At 37.8% G+C, this 18,818-nt stretch overlaps 1 protein-coding gene across 1 annotated transcript in view; it reads right to left on the reverse strand.

The window, feature by feature from the left end:
• Nucleotides 1–6,097: 6,097 nt before the first annotated feature.
• Nucleotides 6,098–18,818, reverse strand: part of LOC126251642 (integrator complex subunit 5) — a 132,906-nt gene continuing 120,185 nt past the window's right edge. Inside the window, exons 14-16 of the mRNA XM_049952194.1 lie at nt 12,241–12,403; nt 10,312–10,757; nt 6,098–6,492 (exon numbers count right to left, since the gene is read on the reverse strand). Coding sequence (XP_049808151.1) covers nt 6,268–6,492; nt 10,312–10,757; nt 12,241–12,403 — 834 coding nt within the window. The 3' untranslated portion in view covers nt 6,098–6,267. The remainder of the gene's footprint in view (nt 6,493–10,311; nt 10,758–12,240; nt 12,404–18,818) is intronic.

An 18,818-nucleotide genomic window follows, 5' to 3' on the forward strand; every position in this document is an offset into this window, starting at 1 on the left:
TGCGTTCACGTATGAAGGCCTTATTGACAAGAAATTCAAATTATTTGTCGGCTGAAGGCTGCAATAGTAATAACTCAAAAAACAGGTAGATGGCTGAAGGCCTGGATAGAAAATTTTTGGGATGCAATTAAACTTCTTCGAGAGATATTTAAAGAACAATCATCAACATTTCATATTTTGCCTAATTAAATTTCTTAAGACAAGTTACACTCATGGCTGAAGGCCTTATTAACAAGAACTTCAAGTCTTCGTCAGCTGAAGGCCCAAACGATAATAATTCAAAATTTTTTTTAAAGACAATCATCACAATGTGACCAAATCAAGAGAGAAGTGGGCCTCAGACAGTGCTCCAAGGATCAAACTGAGAAAGTTGCACAACTTCGTAAACGATGAGACAGGCAGCCACGAGTTGTATTCACTTAACCAGATGGCAACTCAAACTAGTGACAGTTTAAATGCAGACCAACACTCTTGCAAAATCTACCTAACGTCTGATAACTAATACAACGATGAAATAACCCAGGCAAGGTGGAACCGGCGGACAGCACTGCGTCTTCAGAATCCGGTGTTTAGAACATCCAGAAGCAGAAGGAACCAGTACGATGAAAGTAGTCCAAAAGAAACAAAATATCCGAACCAACAATCAAGGAGGCTGTTGAACTACATGCCTTACTGGACAGCAGCAGCAAGGTGAGGAAAGGTACACCGCCGCAAAAATACGCTCACCTCCAGGGCAGGTAACTGTTCAAATTCCAGTGGAGTGGACTCTCAGAGCCTAGGATGCAGCAAAGGGAACCGTAACAGTAAGTTAAACTAAAAAGTAACTGACAGAGCTTAGAATAAGTAGTGCATAAGAGAACAATAATAATAAAAGTAATCTTGGAGGGGAAGGGGGGAGGAGGGTGGCGAAGTGTACCAGAGCCAACTGGACCAGCGATCAGAGAATTGGTCACTCTTGGTTTTTGCATAAGGATAATCTACTTTGAGGTGAGTCGAGGGACTGGGTCTTGTTGAAGAGGAGGGCAGTGTAGTGCACCCACCATATCTAGTCAGAAATTCGCAGTGTAGGAAGCACATTGCAACAGTGCCAGCTGCAGGTAAACGTGGATGTTACGCCTTACACAAAATAACTCAGCCATCACAATGTTGTGAGGCAAGCCAGCCTTGCAAGGTGTGGAAACAGTTGAAGCAGCAGAACCTAAGTGAAAGCCTTCCACAATGGCAGCGAAGAAAGTGCTCAGCATATGTGTCACACGCACGGCAAAGCCCAAGCAAGAGCAACCCAAAAGCATATAAATACCTAGGCATTTTGTACTAAAGTCACTTGCGTTAATATTGCAGTTCTACCAGTATGGGGCCATGATAACAGGAGGCTTCATTTGTAATGTTGTTGGTGGAACGCAGTTCAACTCCGCGACAGGCAGTTCACCCTGAAACCACAGGAGCTGGAGCTGCCGCAACACTGGGCCAGCAGTGGCCCTGGGAAGCAGTTTACAGTTTACATGCCACCAATCATGACAGGGAAGCATAAGAAAGATATTTAGGAATTTCTGGTTGTTTGTCTGGTGCCACATGGAATACCCGTGCACCCAAAATCCACCACCTGTCTACAAACTGATGAAAGGAGAAAATATGAAAATGCAGCAAATTAAGCAGGTGAAATGGAATAAATGTCTAAAAATGAGATTGACAGGAAGCGCAAAATGACTAAGCAGGAATGGCTACAAGACAAATGTAAGGATTTAGAAGCGTATTTCACTACAGGAAGAACAGACACTGTCCAAAGGAAAATTAAAGAAGCCAATGGAGAAAAGAAAAGCAGCTGTATGAATAGCTTGAGCTCACACGGAAAACCAGTACTCAGCAAAGAAGGGAAAGCTGTAAGGTGGGAGGAGTATATATATCGCTTACACAAGGGTTGTGAGGAAAGATTCAAATAATTACAGAATGCACAGAGGCATTCAAACAGTCCTTCTTCCTGCACTTCATATTTGAATGGAACAGGAAGAAGTCCTAACAAGTGATACAATGAAAGAGGAGGTCTTGACTGATATGTGGTTGATGCTGTGGCAGAAATCTGTCTCATTTCCTTCAGCAAAGATGGCGAAAGCTGCAGCAATGGCAAGAGTGAAAGTTCACAAGTTGATGACTTTCCCGCATCATAACTTCAGATGGCATCATTTTTTCACCCTGAAGGATGTACGCAATTAAGGGTTCTGTTATTATCCCAAGTTTATAGCATGTCAATAAGATTATTCATACATGAATCAAATTTACCTTCTTTTCCAAGGAACAATGAGGAAGTCTCCTTACATGATGTCATAAGTTTGTTATGCCTCCTCCCATTTGTAGTCTTTTAAACCAAATGGAACACTGTACTTCATTGCTACAGCGTTCTGTAAACTAGTTCCAAACTAGAGATGGTACCACTGCACAACACAACTGATGTCTCAGATGACAGTGAGGTGGGGGAAAAGTCTTGACACTGCATGTATCATTTAATAGGTCACACAACATGCCAGTTCTGTAGCAATTCTTATGTAATGTTTGTTTAGTGTCTGTCGCTGTTGCAACTAAAATAGCATTGATTGCTTTCCCCATTTTCTGTAATAACCCAATACTTCAAAGAAATTGATTTTTATGAATAAACATTATTTATTTGTAATGAAAGTCTTATTTGAACACCAAAAACATTAGCACTGCTGCTATGGCACCCTATTATTAGAAAGAAAAAAAATGTTGTTATCACCAAGACGAAAGAAATGACAAAAGATGCTAGTTATTCAGAACTAAAATACTGGTATAAGTATTAACTGGTTGGGTTTTGCCATCCCTAATCTGCACTGGAGGCAAGCAGCACAATGCAGTCAGGTAACTGAAGGTGTTTCATATATATTACACTAATATGCATTTGTCTCCTTTATCCAGTTTACAGAATCAGAAGACTTCCTCTAGAATTGCTAACAACAGTTTAAATTATCTGGAATCTACTTGCTTGACTAACTTCAGGCATATATAGTGTACTTATGAAGCTGTACTGGCACTGGAGGCAAAATCATATCTAGTGTTAATGTCAGAGTTACTCCACAAAAATAAAACAAAAGAACATGATGCAAATTAAGACAGGGTAGATAAATGAAATCCTATTTATCAGCATCATTAACACAGTGCAACAGTTTGATTATAAAGATAGCATCACTCTGTTACTGCAGAAGTTCTTTTGTAGAATATTCTCTTGTGTTTTGGTTCCTTAGTTCTAACAAATTACAATATCACATTTGATAGATTATTTTCCTGTTTTGTATGAGTAACTATCATTCTTTTAATCATGTTTGAGGACTGGGTGTAGCAAGTTTTATTGTTGTCAGATAGCAAATTCCTAAGAACCAGTTAAACTTCTCCAGGGATACTACAATATTTTAAAAAAGACAATCGTCAAAATTTCACTATTAAGCGACAATATCTAAACACAAAATTCTTAAGACCAATTGTATTCACAGCTGAAGGTCTTATTGACAAGTTTTTTTTTTTTCACATTAGTACCCATGTTTTATTAATTATGAACCTTTCAGGACTTCGTTGTATACTAGAGTTAAAGTGCATGAACCATGCTACGACATAAAAGAAACAATATGCTAAGATTACTAAGGAACTACTTGTTGCAATGTATTATCACATGACCGTTTTTCAACAATGATCTGTGGCTCTGACACTGTGACAAATTTTATCAAAATCAGTTGACTCAAGGGCAGTGGACAAGGAGTTTACCACAACTTTGTTCTTAAGACTGTCCAGAAGACAAAAGTGCATCTCAGAAAACTACATGCAGTAATATTTTGAGCAGTAAATGGAACAAATGCTGTTGTTTGATTACTCAAAAGAATTTTACCAGGCATTCCTTTTCTCTCATGTCAGACATTGTGTGTGTCATTTTCCCACTGAACAAGCAGGTGAGAGAACCAATGCAAGTAAGTGTTTGGCATTTAGAAGAAAATAGCCAATTCAGATTGAGAATTTGAGTCAAGCCAAGAGGTTCACTCAGTTAGTCTAATGGTAATCCAGATAGGTATCAATAGGGTTTTGTGATAATAGCTAGTCTGTCTTAAATCTTTTATTATGAGTACATTGCTGCTGGGCTCGCAATGCCTGCTGCTAAGAAAGTGATTGTTTTTGGTGATATGACTTGCAATAATGACTGCGTGAAACGCCGCTATCTCGTTTGGGATGCTGCGGCAGATACCCTCTCAAGCACCCCGAAGACTTCTTTAGCATGATATTATGATGACAGTTGCTTATGTACTTCATTAGAAATATAATTGCTGACACTTCTAATCAATATTTACAACCATAAAATCCTGATGTCTAATACCTGAATACGCACAAAATACTGTGAACATCCATTTAATGTATGATAGAGACATGTTTGCCACTTGAAATGGCCTATAATGCCTTGACTCTCAACAGAATGGTTGTCAATGCGCTGTCTGCCATTCCTTTGAATGTACATTCCAATTCTTTGAGAGATTTTGATAGAGAATGCCTGGCCATTAATTGTTTTGCCCCCAATAAGTCTGTAATAAATGGCTTGATAATATTAGGAACTGTCAATTATGAACACAAGGAAATCCTGCTGCTTTATCCTCAGTTCTTCAAAATAAACCTAGGTCTTTTGAGCCATATGAATGGAGCCTTTATAAATATCCTGCTGAAAAAAATGACTGGGGCACTGAAAGAACATCTAAAATGGCTTAAGTTACCTTTGCTTTCAGAGGGATCGTGGGATTACTATTCACATTTCCCATACCTTAACACATCATGCAGTACATAACACTGGATCACAGTGTATGTTTACATTACTAAGCAGAGCAGGTCTTTTTGCTTCTTGGGCTGTTGAAGACTTTTCAGTGCTTTCACTTCATTTGCAAGATGTGTAGCTATATTTTATGCAGTTTTTGTTGAACTGTTGTCACAGGCACTGTGTTCAGCACAAACTTACTAACTTCACCAATGATCTACTAGCCATCTCATGTTTATCTGTGAATTTGGTTATTTCTCCCCTGCTGCTGGTAAACCTTCCAGAGGTATAAGGCTGCGGTCCACAAAACTCTCAAGTTCCTATTTGAGCAGAACTACATTGGACATCTTCAGTGGTGCTGCTCCTAAATTGAGTCTTGCCAACTGACGGGTCAGGCATCTGAGAGTAACATATATACTGCAGAAAAAGGGACATGGTTGGAGTTACACGTGATAAGCAGAGATGATTCTTGTCAAAGATAGAACTTAACTACTGATTGTCATCTTGTCACAGACAAAAAAATGTTTAGCGATTCTGCAGAGCTACTGTCCATATGTTGCTACGCTTCATGGTCTCATCTTTTCTATTAAAATTATCCCTATGTTTACACATTTTAATGGCTTCTCTACATAGCTGTGGATAATAGCTTGTCATCGTAGATAAAATTTTTGTTTCAGAAAACTTCACTTTGTGACTTCCTGGCTGAAGATCATGCTCTGCTACAGCCAATTTGTCTATAACCCTAGTCGGCAAAGACTTTTGTGTTTCTTTAGCCATGCCCCTTTTTCTACAGTATATATGTCACTCTCAGACGCCAGATTTCTCACTCAGCAAGACTCAACAGAGAACAAACACCTCTGAAGATGTCCGGCACAAATCCGGATGAAAAGTTAGGAACATGAGAGTTTCGTGGACCACAGCCTTATACCCCAAAAAAGTTTACCAGCAGCTATGTCATCCAGTCATGAAAGCCTTCATTCTTTTCCTCCACTACTCTGATTGCAGATTTAGGTCTACCAAGAACTCTACTGCCAGGCACATTAGGTCAAATAGGCATTAGTCACTGACCATTCTCCTTCATTGGAAGTTTGTATGTTCAATAAATACATCACAACATAAACTGATGATACAGAGAGATTATACAGTACAGGGAGAAACAAAATGCAATGTCTGTGTGTTACGGGTTTTTGTATGTTGTCCAACCTCTGTCAATGTTGCATTCTTTTGAAAGATAAGGACAGGTCAAAGAATTTTTAAAAGAAACAAAAAAACATTGTTGAAAATATATTAAAAGTAAGCAAAATATTAAGTATACCTATAGTACACTTCCAATTATCTACACGTAGAACACTTTCATGTAATGATAGAGGAATACAAAACACTTTGTCTACACAGTAGATAAGTACAAAATATATAACATTTTACAAAATTGAGGAGTGAAGGCACCAACATATATTTTTTGCATGTTATTATTATTCTTCTTGTGATGTGGTGTGGAACAACTGAGCATGGAGGCTCCCAAGCTGTTCTATATTGCTCTGTATTATGAATCTCAGCGTGCTGGTATACTGAGGTCCAGGTGTAGAAAGTGTAGGATCCCTCCACATAAGTCCAGTGCTATCTTGGGTGAAAAGAGCAGGAGATGGCACCTGGTCACGCATGTAGTTCCACACACAGTCTCGCAATAATTGTACAACCTGGGGGGAAAAGCATTGTAGTATTAAGGACTACATAATATTTTTGTGACAGCCATGATTACAAGCAACATGCATAATATTTCTAACAAAAAATTATGAAACTGGTTCAGTGTTTGTACAGACATTTTGTGTGGGTGAGTGTCACAACTACAAATCCAAAGGTTCCAGGTTTTCGGGTTCAAACCTCAGCTGGTTCACAATTTTTTTTTCTGCCACTTCTTAGTTCTTTCATCTCTGGCAATGATTTGCATAAGTGAAAAATGCCAGGTTACACAGTAGTTTGGAGTTCAGATTAAACTGTGGATCTCCTTATAACTGACTGGTATATCATTCTAAAGGTTTGTGATAGGGATAGGCATGCCACCTCCAATAAGACCATGTCTAGTAAAGCATTGTTCCTCAGAGCTATCTGCTCATCTATCCGGAACAGCACACATCATAAATCATAATGAAAAATCAATGTAAAGTGCCACACATAGCTTTCTTTAACAACAAAAGATGATCTGTAAGCCTTATAACAAGTGTTGGGGATACGGAGAAGCTATTCAGTCATTGAGTGAAACAAATACTTCCTCATATTCTTAGACTGCCCAAGTACTGTTCAGGGTATATATAAAATTTTAGAGAGAGGCGGTGTGTGTGTGTGTGTGTGGGGGGGGGGGGGGGGGGGGAAGTTTCACGATAGCGAGGCAACCTAGTCTTATGTCCATGAGAAGATAAGGGATTATTGTTTTGCTGAATGTTGTTACATATGGGAATCCACAGGGATGAGAAAGCTGACAAAGAAGCCAGACAAGCCACTAAGAAATGTTTTGTAATGCAGTGTACTATTCTACTGCATGCTACTAACTCACAGTTCAGCCAGAAATACAAAACAACAAGCTATACCAAGTGAAGCCAACTACAAGATCCTATCAGATGTAACTTTACTCGCTCGGATGAAAAGAGGTCACGTTAACAAGTCAAAGAATTGGACCACGTCTTTTGACAAATGACTATCTTCTCTGCCGAGTGGTAGTTTCATAATTTAATTGACAATATCTTACTTTTAAAACGAGGTATTTGTCTTGATAATATCATAATCTCTACTTTTTGAAATGATGTTATGAATTGGTGACAAATTTTAGGGTTCTGTGTGTCAACCAGTTACCTACCCACACTATTTGATCAGCTGTGTGTCTCCAAATGGCATGTTCATCCTTTTTTGTAGTCCATCATGAACCAGTCACTGAATCAGTGTTAACAGTTTTGACTGTTGTCTGTTGTACCACTTTCCTTTTAATGTAAGTTTGACAAAGATTCAGGTTTTTATTTACAATATTTATAGATAGTTATACAGCAGAGTGTGTGTGTGTTTACTGTTTTATCAAATATGTTTTACTTCTTTTCATCGATATGGGCACTGATGACCAAGGCACATTGTATGAAATATTCATTAACATCAATGAACAGGCTTTGATAACCTTCTGGTGGAGAATGAGAATCAAAAAAATGACACAATTATCCTAGAATGTGGGCACTGGAGATACGCCTGTTCTGTAAAACAGAACAACCAGTAATCTGGAACACTATAAATACCGTATTTACTCGAATCTAAGCCGCACTCAGATCTAAGCCGCACCTGAAAAATGAGACTCGAAATCAAGGAAACAAAATTTTCCCAAATCTAAGCCGCATCTGAAATTTGAGACTCGAAATTCAAGGGAGAGAAAAGTTTTAGGCCGCACCTCCAAATCGAAACAAAGTTGGTCCATTGTAATATGAGACACAATTTAGGTCGAATGAATGACGATACAGCTACAGTAGTTTGGTTCGAGTCGTAAGCTTAGCAGTTAAGCTTTACCAGGTAGCCATTGCTATGCGTCAGGCGCTCCGTCCGTATTTCTATGGGAGCCCTTCCTTTTTCACATGCTTTGTCTGGTTTAAATCGATTGCTTATTTTTCTTTGATCTGATAAGTGCCGTTCTCTTTGTTATAGGTGTTTACGTCACTCTAAGCTGAAAATGCATTATTGTACTGTGTCATGCATTGTTTGTCGCATTCTGATAATGTGTGTTTATGACCTGTCGCCGCTCGCGGCATGGCTTGCTTTTGTGCGCACTACCGCCGCTTACGATAAAAAAAGAGAGGAATTGTCTCATTAGCAAAACAATGGCAAGAGACTGGTATCTGTTGTTACTTACACTGCTGCTTTCTTTGATAATGATCAACAAGAAGCAAATAATAGACTGCGTATGATAGAAGATGTTCTGAATGAGAGTTTAGCTAAAATTTTTCGCCGTTTGGAAATCTTTGCGGACGCCTCTTTTATTCATTACATTCTGCACAGAAATTAGAGTCATCTTAGATTTAAAAATCTAGTCAATTTCCGTGCTTCATTTCTGACTGTATCGCTACTAGGCACAAGAATAATACGAATATAAACATGACATGATATGTGTATTCTTCCGCGTTTGCTGTTGTCTCACACTAGTTTCGTAGTTTATTAGGCAGACAGGATTTAAATGAGGTAGTAGCAAACATGAAAGAATACATGGCAAAATGTTTATATTCGTATTATTCTTATGGTGAAGAGAATACTACATGTGATTCACAATTCATAAAAGTTCCTATTAGCAACCATCTCTTCTCACAGGTAGGAAAAAATTCAGAACGTAGAGTTGGCCATATTGACAAACATCCCAAACAATCTTGCCAGTCGGATTTTCATAGTACATCGAAATGCTGCTACATTCGAAGATGAACAATACGGAATTTGTATTTACTTCACTGGATAAATGTATGAAAATGCAGTGGTCAAAACTCGGGGCAGAGAAAAAAAAGCTCGTCTTCCACCTTTTTTTAAAATTTATTTACTGACTCAGAGGTTTTGGCGCCAGTATTTATCTTTGTGCCTGCAAAGCATGCCTGTGTAGCGCTACATATATTCGACAGCAGAAGTTAGTTTGGCGGCACCTACCAACATTTTTCAGAACTTCCGCTTACTTTGCACTCGATTCTAAGCTGCAGGTGGTTTTTTGGATTACAAAAACAGGAAAAAAAGTGCAGCTTAGATTCGAGTAAATACGGTAGTGAAGCATAATACTGGAGATAGTACAAGTGATTCAGTTACACAATTCATGGTATACTTTTGGAAATTGGTCTCTTCAGTTGACAACTATATTAGTACCATTACCTCTCAATGTTTTTATTACAGCAGCCACAGGAAAATTGTGATTGAACCATGGAACACAGAAACAAGTAGCTTTGTAAGTTAAATCATACTTCAAAGTAGCATCAATTGTCATGGCATGGTACACAGTTTTTCAGCAGAATCCTTTCTCAAAATATAGACTGTGATAAATTCTCTAGAAGCCCTGCACTCCAAATTTGTCAAATATAAATATTTTTGAACATATACCACATATGATAGATCTGCAGTTCACATGTCCTAAATTCATTCCAGTAATTTACAAGAATTACATGATCTACATATGACTGCCATTCCTTCTAGATTGGGCAATAATCTAAAACTCTGTTTTGTGTATTTAAGTTTGAACCACCAACAAAGTACTTAAGAAAGTTGTTATATGACTGTGGGTGATCGAAGTTTGTTATGATCAGTTGTTCTTTTACAACAATTAGTGTTCTATAAAGTAAGGTATTAAGAACTTGTTTACAAGATTGATAAATCTAGACATAAAACTGTACAAAAATAATTCACAGAATGAAATAAACAAAATACAAAAAGAAAACTATCTCGTCTCAGTTAAAGAATTAGTAACATATTTTAATTTTTATTTTTAAGGTCCAATAAGAGATGTACCGTAATGCTATTACCTCATGGGAGCGGACACGTGTCACAACGTCACCTAAAGCAGACAGTGGTGGTGGAAGAAGCTGGCCTAAGGACATCAGTTCAAGCAGGCGTACTGTAGTTGCAATAATCGCAGGTCGTCGCACCTCCGTCCCTCCACTCCCACTCCACTGAGAAAGTAGTGTGGCTGTTAGTGCACGGAGTAACACAGAGCAGTAGCACAATGCCGGTCGGTGCTGTGCAGTGAAGCGGGCAAGCACCCACGCCAAAGGTCGCTCTTCGAAAACACGTCGAATGTGTAGATCACGTTCCACTGTCACTTTACAAAAGTCTTCCTCTGGCCACGGCAAACCATTGTACATTACATCAGGTGATATTAGTTCTACAAGCAGCAGGGCGATACTGGTTACAGCCTCTAGAGAAATAGGATGTTGCACAGGCAGTTGATTACCATCCTGGGCTTTGGCAACTGTGAACAAACATACCATTTTTACCAACTGCTGTAAAGAACCATGACACAATAAAAAATGTAAAAAGATATTCTTTAATTTCTTTCTTTCTTTCAATGCTACAATACAATGTACAAAGCAAAAGTCACTGCAATTATATTATATCCTATAACTAAGCAATAACAACTGAAACTAATTGCCTTTGTATGGAGAGGAATTTGTCCATGAAAGTTATTATCAAACTGAATCCACATACTATTCCAATATTAAGTAGTGAAAATCTTCCATGCTCCTGGAGGGAATTTAGTTTGCAAATCACAGAAGAAAAGAATAGGTTGAGAATATTAGCACAGATTACAGAAAAATGGATACCAAAAGAGAAAAAGGAATAAAAAGAAAGCAACTGGGAAGCAGCACTGGGAAATGAAACGGCCTTCTGCAAATTGTAAAGCAGAGGCCAAAAAAGAAAAAATAAATAAATAAATACAGGAGAATGGTTGTAGTTATCTCGTGGTGGTGTGGAAATGAAAAGCTTATAGACAACAATGGGAGCAATTACTTAAAGTTGAAGACAGGTAGGTGGCAGGCATCTACAATATGCTGAAGAGGAAATTCTCACTGGAGAAGTTCTGAGGTGCATGTTTATTCCTCTCCATTGTCAGCTTAACTCCTGAAGCCAATAACCTGAGTACATACTCATAGGGTGTGAGTGTCTGCACTGACAGTAACCCAACATGTACATGCTAGAGGCAGTCTTGCAGGTAAAACTGTATTACTCTGAAATCTGTTGACAACAGGCAACATACTTCATCAGCTAAGTGTACGAATATCTGCACTGAATCACCATAAAGAACTATGTTGGGAAATGAGCACTTCAGAAAAAATAGAAACTACAGACTGTTCTTGTGGAAAGATAAACAGGTGTAAAATGGTATGTGAAAATATTTAGTTGGCCAAATGCAATCTTATGTTTGCTGGGTTATGCATGTTGCTATGTGCATTCCGTCTACACTAGTTTCTATGTTTTGAATGCTCATTTTATATTTGATCAATATACAAAGGGTATCCATAAATCATATTTATCAAATTGAAGCCACTCATAGCCTCCCTATGAAATTTTTAGTGTAGAAGAATGAGAGAAGGAGGGTAAATATGAGGACAAGAGCCAAAGGTGATACACAGAACAATAAAACGATCACATGCACTACCTTACCAGAGAAAAGAGGTAATTAAGAGGAAAGACTATAAACAGTATTAACAACAAAATAAGGTTAAAATTCTGGAAAACTTATTACAGGGAGTAAATTTATCAGATATTGCAAGGTGTCAACAGATCATACAGTGGCACAGAAATAATAGGGCAGTACAAAATGTGATTGAAAAGGGCCGCTAGTATCAGTAGAAGCTACAGAAGATGAGTAAAGGAGTATAAAACAGAATAAGAAATTAAAATAAACAAAGGAAATAATGATATGAAATGTATGTACACTAAGTTAGTATTACCATTTGGGTTTGCACAGCATGCTTTGATGACCTCAATTAGCAAGCAAGTATTGTTGGCTACTACATCTGGTGAAAGACAGGCATCTGGATCTGGCTGTGCTTTCGTTTGGTTGTTGGTATGGAATAAGGATGATCGACGTTGTACCACAAGTGCTGTTGTGCCCTGTCAACAGAAGAAATTTTGCTACTACTAATTGCAAACAAATAATGAATGAATTTCTTTTACTACTACCGATTGCAACAAATAATGAAAGAATTTCAACATAACAAGTTGCTTCAAACTGAATTACAATTTCTTAGATAAACTTCCCAGGTTTCAGGAGGTAGTAGTCTAGGATCTAAAGATAGGCTAGTGGTGCTGGAGTTAAACTAAACAAAATTACATAAACATGGTCATCAGAAGTGTGGCCTAAAAGAGGATCTAACATAACTAAAAATACAGGTCATGTTTTACTACACAGAAATATAGCAAGGAGGAATTCCAGGTGTACATTTTATTGTAAACATGAAAATTTGAAACAATATTACAGACACTGAAGGAATTTTGGACAGAACAGGAATACTTGTTTTAAAAGTAAACAAAAAGTATTCCTCACAAATTGTTGAAGCCATTTGAGTATGATGGGGAAGTAGAAGATCACTTTGATGAGTTACAGAAACTGATAAATGACAGAAAATCCCACTGAAAGATGATAATGGAGGATTTCACTGGGAAAACAGATCAAAACCCAAAGACAGTTCTTCAGTGGAAAATGGAATAAAAAATGCTAGAGGTCATGCATAAGTAGAATATGCCTATAAGAACAGCATGTTTATACTTACAAATTCTTATATAAGAAAAAAATTAAATATAGAATTGGCAAGAACAAAAAGTGATTATATTTTATCAAAAAATAAATAAACTATACATATATAATAATCTTCCACCACTTTAGAACTTCAAGTGAGCGAAGACTTGTAAAAATGCAGAGTAAAAACGAATACATTTACACCTTCCCACATGCTCTGCAAGACATTAAACAGTACATGGTGGAGGAACTAGGTACCACTGCTAGTATTCCCTTTCCTTTTCAGTCACAGAGCAAGGGAAACATGATTGCCTCTTAAGTCTGGATAGGACACCTAACCTTCTTTATTTTGTTCTGTACAAGCTGCATACTGGAGGTAATAGAAGTGTTCCCTCAGTCTGTTGCAAAAGCATGTTCTATAACCTTCCTTAACAGCATTTTGCAAAAACATTTTTTCTGCCTTTCAAGGATTCCCACAACACTCACAGACCATTTCCAATGCACTCTTGTACTGATCACTAAAAAATCTAGCAGCACACTAATGAAATGATTTCTTTCTTTAATTTGGCCCAGAGTGGATGCCACACACTGCAGCAGTACTCAAGATAAGAAACTAGAAAGAAACAGATCCATCCAGCAGGAAATTATAAGAAAGAGGTACACAAATTTGAGTTAAGCAAGAAGTTCAGTGCATTACATAATGTAGAATACCCAAGCATAGATCAGAGAGAAAATTATTTAACACAGGTTGTATGGACACAGCAAAGGAAGTTACACTTAAGAAAAAGGCAGTTACAAAAGAGAGAGGAAGAATTTCAGGAGTACAGTATTATCAACACGATAGAATATGCCAACTTAATCAAATGTATTTGGAAATGAGTTCAAACAGGTGTATGAAGAAAGTCAATATTTCCTGATGTTCATTTAATTATTAACTGCCAAAGTAAACTCATTACCTGGCAAGGGTGGCAGAACCGTTGTATTTATGCCCAACAAACAGGGAGGGGAAGTAGCAATAGTATACACTTCAGTACTCTTACAAGTGGAGAACTGTCACAGGCTACACGTCTTGCACATCCTGAATGACGTGCACACTTAGAACACGAATAGAACAGCACAGCTTAGTATTGCTTACTCAAGAAGCTCACTGGCAGTATCCATAGAACTACCTTCTCTACTGATGTCTCTATGTTTCACAGCAGTTGATTTATTATCCTCTGTTTCATTCGCAGATGATCTTGCCGAATGTTTGTTCGAATGTGTGCAAATAAATTTTTTTAGTGTCCTCATCTGTCAAAGTATCTCTCTTCCAGTATGCTTGACACCTTTCTCTCTCTCTCTCTCTTTTTTTTTGGGGGGGGGGGGGGGGGGGGCAAGATACAAGGCCTATCAAGTCTTCTAATGTCACAACATTAACAGTTAATATCAAAGGGGGCGCAGGGGGGGGGGGGGGGGACACACGACCGGAAAGTCTAGTGGTTATTGTTTCTGCTAGTAACACCAAGGTCCCGGGTTTGATTCCCAGTGATCAATTTAAGGGCACTAGTCCATGAATACCACCAGGAGAAACCTTGAAAAAATTGTCAGTTTTCTGAACAGTGTAACTCAAAGAATAATGCTTACCATCTTTTAAGACATCTTTTGGGACCATTTTATGTATGAACCATAGCTTTAGCTCTTACACTTTGTTTTAATTGTAATTTTTGTTGCAAGTGAAATAAACCACGCTAATTATTTATGTAATCATAGGTACACATTACTCAAAATACAAACAAAGTAGAACATTTATTTCTTTTTCTGTAAGTTCTTTACACTATTATCTTTAAAGCAGACTACTGAAATGACAGTGCTGTCATAAATTGTGGTAAAAAAATTAAGTATGATTATCAAAAATTATAATATCATTGTTCAATGGTAGTATAAAGAAATGCACCAACTACCAAGGAAGCACACTGTTATCAAACAGTCAAAACATATTGGAAAAGGTCATAGAAAAAAGATTGCAGAAAATTCTAGAACACCAATTATATGAACAACAGCATGGGTTCAGAAGTAATAGGGGAATAATAGATCTCATTTTCTCCCTCTGTCAGTTAAGGGAGACGCTTTGGGAAAAAGGAAAGGACTTGATAATAGTATTAGTGTATTTGGACAAAGCATATGACAGTGTACCAAGGGATAAAATATGGGAATGTTTGAGAAAACATAATGTTCCCGATTCATTAATTAAAAAGGTCCAGATGCTGTACAATGGTTGTGAGAGCAGTGTACAAGTAGGAGGTGGAAGATCAAAATGGTTTAAGACAAAGAGAGGTGTTCAACAAGGCAGTTCGCTCTCCCTTTTACTCTTCATTACAATTATGGACACAATCATGAAAGAAATCAAGGAAGAAGAAAATGAAGATCTCAACACATTTGTTTTTGCTGCTGACATCGGCATTTGGGAAGAGATGGAAATGGAGGTTCAGAGGAGACTAGATTACTGGAACACAAAATTTAAAAAATTCAAGTTAACTGTGAGCAGGAACAAGACAGTGGCAATGAAGATGAGCAGGACACCCACACCATGTCACATCATACTGGAGGGGGAGAAGGTTAAATGTGTGAAAAGCTTCAATTATCTGGGTAGCATCACATCATGTGATGGAAGTACCAAACTAGAAGTCTTAAACAGAATAACAAAAGGATCTAGCTTCTTCCACCAAGTACGAAAGCTAATCTGGGACAAGGAAGTCCCTCAAAGAGCCAAACAGACCAGTATAAAATTTATCTCCTGCCAATCATGATGTATAGTCTAGAGGCCTGTGTGATAAATAAGAGAGAAGAGAGTCAAACACTAGCATGTGAAATGAAGTTCCTTAGGTCAGCTCTACAAAAAACTAGGAGAGACCGAGTCAGGAATGATTTTGTAAGGAGACACCTGCAGGTGACATTGACTACAGAGGAGAGGATGCATGCTTTGAGATTGAAGTGGTTCGGTCATGTGAAGCGAATGCACCTGACTCAAACTCCATGCCAGTATTTGGAGATGGAGGTACCAGGAAGAAGACCATTTGGGCGGCCTAGAAATAGATGGACAGACCAGGTTAAGGGAGATCTCAAGAGGAGAGGAGTATCATGGGATGTAGTGGAGAGGGAAAGCTATACCAGGACAGAAACCCAATGGAGGTAAATCATTCATAAAGTTCCTACCCGGCTTGCTGGAAGGAAATCCTGATGATCGTATCAAAAATTTTGGAAACAAATTCAGGGTTTTTCTTCAAAAAAAGCATTTTATTTTCAAATATAAGTCAGGAGAGTAGTCTACTTCTTAGTTAAGCAGGTTTTAAGACACTACAAAATTTCAGCTCTCTATCCTTAACAGCTTTTAGCCAAAGTGTACCAGAACATGAAATAATTTAACTTTCAATAATTCAAGTTCAAATTAAAACTTGCTTTTTTTTATTAAACTTGCGTGGCACTAATCCATCTCCAGGTCCATGTTCATTTTGTTTCCTGTGTTGTTCTTCCTCTCTTCTCTTGTTCATACTTCTTATTCTTGCTTCTTTGGTGGCTTCCAACATTGATTTTTCTGCTTTGAAGAGTCTCCTTCGGTCAATGGCTATTAGAGCTCTATGCATATTTAGTCCACCATGCACTCTCATCAGTTCCACAACATTAATCCTTGACACTGCACCATCATTGAAACATAGAACAGCATAAAGCCCACCTATTTTCAAAGTATTTAGTCCTATTAGAACAGTTTTTGGTATCCGTTCCCAAGTACAATTGTTGAAACTTTCATTTGGATTTTGAGTCCTACCATATAAATATTTCTCTTAATAATCTTGTGTCACTAATATCCCTATATACGGGTTTTATAACTCCCATTACAGTGTATGGCAAAGAATGTTTATGGTTGCAGGTCTCACCATCAGTAACAGCCCTATGGTAGCCAAACCATGGATCACTGCCAGGTGGGCAGAGGGCATAACATGGGTTGTCATCTGTGGAGGATTTATGAAAGAAGGTAGCACATACTGCCTTTTTAATTCCCTCAAGGTCATTTTTATTTTGTCTTGTGGCTTGTCCATAATAATACTACAACCTGTCTATTTATTCATCTTGAAGCCAACCACGTCCACTAATGCACTTACCATCAGCTGATTTCTTTCCCTTCAAATTCTTCCTCAAGTTCCGTAATCTTGTATCTAACCTTTTCTGGACATATCCAACACATTCCACTTTTTTCAGTTTTTGTGTCGGCATATGGTTTGGATTCACAAACTTTTGATACCGTTTTGAGTCTCCATCTCCTAGGCAAGATGTACACATATTTCTCCAATGACCTGTGAAATATCTTCACAACACCTTCAGATTCCACCCCTCCACAATAACAACTAAAATTAATCAAACATTTATGATTTTCAGTTCCACTAGCACAGCCATGACAGTACTTGGTAATACATTTCACATAAATGACTTTACGATTTTCAAAGGAGGTAGCTGTCACTACACCTGTTAGGGAACTATGGCCTCTTCATTGCCAGGATGCATCCAGGGCTGCAGACATACATGTATTGCTGTCATTCATGCCTACAATTTCCGGAACAGCATTCTTCATACTATTAATTGCTACTTCTTCCTGTCACACCTTGTAGGGGGAACACAGAAAATTCGTGCACTTCTGTACCCTTTGCCTATATGCCTCGTAACATAAGCAAGTTTAATATTTGTGTTATACAGACTCTGTTTGGTTATACCAAAAGTATAACTACATTTGCTTAAATCACAAAAATTACAAATAGTTCTTTATTTTGATGCACAATCTCTTTTAGCACATATCTCCTCAACTACCTTCACACCACTATTGCCACATTCCTTACACTTCAAAGCTTTATTTATTAGTTCAGATACAGCAGAGAGTTCAACAATGACACAACCTGAATCAATAGTTGGTGCCTCTGTATTATCAGCATTAATACTGCCAAGCCCTCTGTCCAAATATCTTAGTTTTAGCTTCGAAGCACTTGGAGTAGTTGAAGGTGATTCAAGTGTTGTATCACGTTATATCTCAGTATTAGCAGAGTTAATCTGTTTGGCGAACAGATTTCCATAAAATTTACATTGTTTAGTACCGAACTACTTAATTCTTCCCATTTCTTTCAAATGGAATAAGAAACTCACGCACACTAAAAGAAACTCATGCACACAATTACTTTGCTGTCAACAAAATATTCGTGCCAAAACAACAACAAACAATGACTAAACTCTCCGTATAGACAAAAGATAAGCAACTGTAAAGCTTTTGCAGGGCAGCCAACTTAAGGGGCTAGAAAGTCATAAAAACAAAACAAAAGAGAGCAAAACTTTATTTTTAACAGAGCTCACTGTGTGCCACAGGGATATTGTGGTGTGTGGAGCCACTTTTAAATTCCTCTAATTGTGGTACTTTCTGTGGTCCACTTTCCTGGAAGTAAACTTTTTCTCATTCAGAAAATTACAGAGAATTTTTTAAGACAAAAATTTAAAAAAAAATATTTTTTTACAGTTATTCATGTACAAGTCCCCTCAAATATTTCTTCTGGTGGAAAGGTATGTACAGAGGTACTCTCAGCCTTATAGGCTAATTGAAAAGGTACTTGAATACAAAAGCAATGAAACAGACAAGCAAGTCACTGAAGTAACGCTACGCTGAAAGGCTACGATTTTGGTCTAGATAGTATGGTGGTGTTAGGTAGGGAATCATTTTCTTGAAAAGTAGGGGGTCTGAGCTCTTTAATTAATGCCAAAAGTTCAGCTTTCCTCGTC

This window comes from Schistocerca nitens, chromosome 4 (assembly GCF_023898315.1).
Source record: "Schistocerca nitens isolate TAMUIC-IGC-003100 chromosome 4, iqSchNite1.1, whole genome shotgun sequence".
In the NCBI taxonomy this organism is placed as follows: domain Eukaryota; kingdom Metazoa; phylum Arthropoda; class Insecta; order Orthoptera; family Acrididae; genus Schistocerca; species Schistocerca nitens.